The 6372-nt window shown below is 43.8% G+C and overlaps 1 protein-coding gene across 1 annotated transcript; it reads left to right on the forward strand.

The window, feature by feature from the left end:
• The first annotated feature begins 424 nt into the window (after positions 1–424).
• On the forward strand, positions 425–5347 carry LOC144480401 (beta-1,3-galactosyl-O-glycosyl-glycoprotein beta-1,6-N-acetylglucosaminyltransferase 3-like). Its single transcript, XM_078199807.1, has 2 exons — positions 425–1210; positions 4817–5347. The coding sequence occupies exons 1-2, from the start codon at positions 425–427 to the stop codon at positions 5345–5347; spliced, it is 1317 nt and encodes a 438-aa protein (XP_078055933.1).
• Positions 5348–6372: the final 1025 nt, after the last annotated feature.

The raw sequence follows: 6372 nt of genomic DNA on the forward strand, positions 1-6372 counted from the left end.
GGGAAGGATCTCTCTGGTCTCCTGAGCAGTAAATCATTAACTCTCTGTGTGCCTTAACTCTGTGTCTACAGGTGCTGCCTGTCCTGCTTGATGTTTCTACAAAAGTAAATTTGCTGTTTACTTATGACAGAAATGTTTACTTCCAATAGTTTTACCGAGGCAAGACACTTAGAGGCGTGATTTGACTGTCCTTGTCTAGTTCCTCCTTTTCCAAACTGAGAAATCATTGAAATATTATTGCTTAATCTTCAACTGAAAGAGGAAATGGTAAGAAATTAAAATAAATTGGGTGCAGTGGAGGCGTGGCTCAGATAATTTATGAAATAACTTACACTGTTAGGGATGTCAGGACAGCAGAGTCTAATCTGGTGAAGAAGGAGGGGTTGAAAAATTGGTCTTTGAAAATTATTGTACAAAGGTGAAAATGAGAAGACATCAAAACTGTCGCCTTAAGTTTGCTTTGGCCACTGTGATTGCACTGACTGGACTTGTATTTTTATTTATTGGTAATTTTGATTCCTGTGAGGAGGATATTATGGTGGGAATTTGGGAAAATTCAGAAGATGTAAGTAACAGAAGGTGCTTGGATTTGTTTTACAAAACCCTAAATCTGTTTGTTCAAAAACCGCTGTGTTCCCGGATTATTACGGGAGATCAGGCAACCGTTCAAGAAGCACTTTTAAACTCTCTGGATGTGTCACATCAAAAATCTCCTTTGACAGAAGACCATTATATTAATATGACGAAGGACTGCGCTGCATTTATAAAGGAGCGCAAATATCTAACCATCCCACTCAGCAAAGAGGAGAGGAATTTCCCCATCGCCTATTCTATTGTGATTCATGAGAGGATTGAAATGTTTGAAAGACTCCTACGGACCATCTACACCCCGCAGAATGTGTACTGCATCCACGTTGATAGGAAAGCGGCAGCTAGTTATCATCTTGCTGTCAGGGCCATTGTGTCTTGTTTCCACAACGTTTTTGTCGCCAGCAAGTTGGAGACTGTGATCTACGCCTCATGGTCCCGGGTCCAGGCTGATCTGAACTGTATGGAAGAGCTACTGCAGAGCCCCGTGCAGTGGAAGTACTTCATGAACCTGTGCGGTTTGGACTTTCCCATTAAAACAAACGCAGAGATTGTCAGAAACCTGATTGTCTTGAATGGGAAGAACAGCATGGAGTCTGAGGTGCCTTCAGCATTCAAAACGGTAGGTTGGCGATTTCTTCTACTTTGCCCCCTGAATCTGCAAAGCTAAACCACTGGTGCCCATCGATATCAATGATTTTAACCCTTTTACAGCGAAATACAGCCTCAAAGGATTACACACACTGTACATAAGTACAGTGCTGTCTTTCACTGGGTGCGAGGTTTCAGCCACGCAGTCCCAACATGGTCAGCTTGGAGGGCACATGAGTTCACTCCATCCGGTAAACTCCTGATTCCAACTATTTGGTAGAATGTCAGAATGAAGAGAGGCTTGGCTTTTACCAATTCATATCCAATAACTTGGAGTTTCCCAATTAATATCCAATAACTTGCCCCTCAAATGAAGATAGAAACTTTCCAAGAGGTGAATTCGGATTTTTTTTTCAATGAAAGCCCGAGGCAAAAACTGAGAAATCGAGAAGAGTTAGAAGTTCCTTTGGAAGAGTCTCAGATGAAGAGATTGCAGAAGGGTAGTGTGGGAAGACCGGCGGGCAAGGCGGAGGAAACAGGATGCAAAACAAACACAGGTACAGCGAGTTGGGGAGGGTAAAGAGTGCTAGTTATGGGGATGAAGAGTTTATACGGATCAGGATAAAGCAGACCCTGGAGAGATTGAACACAATATTGATCATTTGAGCATCGCGACATTGTGGGCACTGGGAGGTAATGTACTTCAGTGAGGTGAACAATTCTATCTGGGCTAAGCAGCGACGCCCACGTCCTCTAAATGGCTAAAATAAAAGAACAGAGATGATTGTGAGAAGTTCTTGCTGTGGAATAGGACACAATGATTATTGAGGGTGAACGATGGGAGACTGACAATTGGAGTAGGCAAGTAGACAAGTGGCCACCAGAGGAGGCACAAAGACTGACACAAGACGATGCTGAGTGAGATAGCTTGAGTGAGGAGTTGGCAATTCGGTTCAAGTGGGCAGGACAATTGGTGAGGGGGGGAGATGCTCCATCTTATACCTTTTTATCATTCTCCATTAGTTTTTCTATCTTGTCACCAAGCTAAGAAAGTGCAAGTTTCTGTTATATTACTTCAGCTGTTAAATTGATCTAATTTACTAAAGAACTGGATTTAGTTGGGTGAATCAGGATGGGATAACTGTATCTGGAGCTCACTGGTTGTCAGGGAGCTTACAGGGTAAGGTAAGGTAGAAAAAGAAAGCTTATGTCAGATACCAAGAAGCCAACACTATAGAAAGCTGAGAGGGTATAGAATGTGGAGACAATAAATAAGGAAATTAGGAAAGAATATTGGCAAGTAAAATCAAGATGAACCCTAAGATGTATTATCAATATATTAAGAATAAGTGTATAATTAAGTAAAGAGTGGGGTCCAAAAACGTGACCTGTGTGCAGAGGCTGAGGATGTTGATATGGTTCTTAATAAATGCTTTGCCTCTGTCACTCTCCTTCATGAAGACAATGCAGACATTGTAGTTAAGGAGGAGGAAGTGTGAAGTACTAGATGTGATAAACATAGGGAGAAAGGAAGTATTAATGAATTTAGCATCCATGAAAGTGGATAAGTCACCAGGGCCAGATGAAATGTACCCCAGGCTGTTAAAAGAAGCTAGGGTGGAAATAGCAGATGTTCGGACCATCATTTTCTAATCCTCACTGGATACTGGTGAGGTGGCAGAGGATTGGAGGACTGTTGATGTTTTGTCTTTATTTAAGAAAGGGGTAAGGGATAGATTGAATAATTACAGCCAGTCAATCTGACCTCACTCGTGGGAAAATTGTTGAAATCAATTCTGAGACAGGATAAACTGTCACTGAGATTTTAGCAAGACTTTTGACAAGATCCCACATGACAGACTGGTTAAAAATTAAAAGCCCATGGAATCCAGTAGAATGTAGAAAGCTGGATACAAAATTGGCTCAGTGGCAGGGAAAAAAGGGTACTTTTAAACTGAAAAGTTGTTTCTAGTGTAATACTGCGGGACTCAGTACTCAGTCCCCTGTATTTTGTGGTATATGTTTAATGATTTGGGTGTAAATTGAGGGGGCATGAGCAAGAGGTTTGCCGGAACTGTATAAATCATTAATTAGGCTGTGTGCAGGTCTGGTCACCTCATTACTGAAAGAGTGTAATTGCATTAGAGAGTGTACAAAGGGGATTTATGAGGATGCTGCCAGGACTGGAAAAATACAATTATGAGGAAAGAGAGCATAAGCTGGGGCTGTTCTCCTTGGATCAGAGGAGGCTGAGGGGAGATTTAACTGAGATGTATAATACATTTGCCTGGAGAGAGTGGATGGGAAGTGCCTATTTTCTTTAGCAGAGAGATCAGGCACTTGACAACATAGATTTAAAGTATTTGGTGGAAAGATTAGAGGGGAGATTATTTTTTTTTTTCACCCAAAGTTTAGCAGGGAGCTGGAACTCACTGACTGACAGGATAGTAGAGATAGAAATCCCCCTCAACTCATTTAAGAGGTGTCTGGATACACCTCAAGTGCCGTAACCTACAGAGTAAATGCTGGAAAGTGGGATTAGGCAGGGTGGATCTTTTCTTGGCTGCTTAGAATCATAGAATCCCTACAGTGCAGAAGGAGGCCATTCAGCCCATCGAGTCTGCACCAACCACAATCCCACCCAGGCCCTATCCCCATAACCCATGCATTTACCCTAGCTAGTCCCCTGACATTAAGGGTTAATTTAGCATGGCTAATCCACCTAACCCACACATCTTTGGAGTATGGGAGGAAACCGGAGCACCCAGAGGAAACCCACGCAGACACGGGGAGAACATGCAGATTCCGCACAGTGACCCAAGCCGGGAATCGAACCCGGGTCCCTGGTGCTGTGAGACAGCAGTGCTAACCACTGTGCCGCCCCTGCAGACATGATGCTGGAATTGTACCATCCTGCCTGCCACAGGAATTGGAGTGGGTGAGGGGCGGATAGGGGAAAGGTCCGTTGACTTTGGACAGGATTTTACAGCTTCAGGATGAGCGAGGTCATAAAATCCCGCCCGAGGGTCAGGTTGCTGCTTTCTGGGCCGTTACCTTTCTATGGTTGTACGAGCTGAAGGAAGGCTGGAGGTGGAGAGAGATGAAGAAACAGAAGTAGATGGCTTTGTTTTGGTTTGTGATGTTAGTTCAGTTCAGGGTCAAATAAAACAGCAAATTACAAACAATCTGTGTCAGCCTCAGCCATTGGCTGGGGATGGGGATGGGATTGGAGGCAAGGGTACGCAATTTGAGGCAGGGACCAATGAGAATGGCTTTGCTTGACCCAATGTTTAAATGAGGATAATCTTTGTAAGACAACATACCTGACAAAGGGGTTAGATTTTGACATTGTGCGATTGATTAAAACAATTGGGCGCCAATTTTACATCTCACCTGATCTTCTATTTGGAAACAAAATGTCCTTTTTTAATCTTTAAAATCATAGAATCATAAAATAATTGTTATAGAAAAGGCCAATCAGTCCATCATGTCCATAACAGTTTTCTGCTGTTCCCCATAGCCCTGCAAGAATGAGATTTTATTAAGTTTTTTTTATTCCCCTGCCCTTTTTATTGATTAATGGTCTTTCTGGAGTAATCATAATTCCAAGTTTGAGTTTACTTTCTTTAAATGACAGGAGCGGTGGCTTTATCATCATGAAGTTAAAGACCAAATAAGCAGAACTGAGGAGAAGAAGAGCTTACCTCCAATAAGTACACCAATGTTCACCGGAAATGCATATTTTGTGGCTACAAGGGAGTTTGTGAGGCATTTGTTTGTAAGTCCTGAGATCCAGGAATTTCTAAAGTGGGCAGAAGATACCTATAGTCCTGATGAGCATATTTGGGCTACTCTGCAGAGAATGCCAACTGTCCCAGGCTCCAACCCCCCCAGTAACAAGTACCAGATGTCAGATATGGCAGCTATTGCCCGCATGGTGAAGTGGTCCTACATGGAGGGCGACATAACTAAAGATGCACCTTATCCAAAGTGTACAGGAGCTCATCGCCGTTCAGTGTGCATCTACGGTTCTGGTGACCTTCACTGGATCCTGCAACAGCATCATCTCTTTGCCAATAAATTTGATTCTCAAGTGGATAACACAGCCCTTCAATGCTTGGAGGGATATCTGAGATATAAAGCAATTTATAGAAAAGACTTGATGTAAGGCTATATTTTATTTCTCCCCAATGTTTCCGTGTTTATTTGTTCTTCACATAGGTGCATAACCCCACTTTGTGGTAGACCACTGTGATCTGTTATGGTTAACCACTGTTAGTTAGTATTTATTACCTGTATATGTGGCACATCTCTGTCGGCTCCGCCCAAGACTCCTCCCCCTGGTCCGGGTATAAAGGCGGTGGCTCCTCCCCCTAGCCTTTAGTACAGACCAGATCTCCGACAGGGATGGCTCCAAGTTCTTGCTAATAAAAGCCTATTTGTCTTGCATACAACTAGAAACATAGAAACATAGAAAACTACAGCACCAAACAGGCCCTTCGGCCCCACAAGTTGTGCCGAACATATCCCTACCTTTTAGGCCTACCTATAACCCTCCATCCTATTAAGTCCCATGTACTCATCCAGAAGTCTCTTAAAAGACCCCAACGAGTTTGCCTCCACCACCACCGACGTCAGCCGATTCCACTCACCCACCACCCTCTGAGTGAAAAACTTACCCCTGACATCTCCTCTGTACCTACCCCCCAGCACCTTAAACCTGTGTCCTCTCGTAGCAACCATTTCAGCCCTTGGAAATAGCCTCTGAGAGTCTACCCTATCCAGACCTCTCAACATCTTGTAAACCTCTATCAGGTCACCTCTCATCCTTCGTCTCTCCAGGGAGAAGAGACCAAGCTCCCTCAACCTATCCTCATAAGGCATGCCCCCCAATCCAGGCAACATCCTTGTAAATCTCCTCTGCACCCTTTCAATGGCTTCAACATCTTTCCTGTAATGAGGTGACCAGAACTGCGCGCAGTACTCCAAGTGGGGTCTAACCAGGGTCCTATAAAGCTGCAGCATTATCTCCCGACTCCTAAACTCAATCCCTCGATTAATGAAGGCCAGTACGCCTTCTTGACCGCATCCTCCACCTGCGAGGCCGATTTAAGAGTCCTATGGACCCGGACCCCAAGGTCCTTCTGATCCTCTACACTGCTAAGAATGGTACCCTTCATATTATACTGCTGC

This window comes from Mustelus asterias, chromosome 29 (assembly GCF_964213995.1).
Source record: "Mustelus asterias chromosome 29, sMusAst1.hap1.1, whole genome shotgun sequence".
Taxonomy (NCBI): Eukaryota; Metazoa; Chordata; class Chondrichthyes; order Carcharhiniformes; family Triakidae; genus Mustelus; species Mustelus asterias.

Coding starts and splice junctions, on each gene's coding strand:
- LOC144480401 (XM_078199807.1), top strand. CDS start 425: ATGAGAAGACATCAAAACTGTCGCCTTAAGTTTGCTTTGGCCACTGTG. Junction 1,211..4,816: donor TGCCTTCAGCATTCAAAACG/GTAGGTTGGCGA, acceptor TTTAAATGACAG/GAGCGGTGGCTTTATCATCA.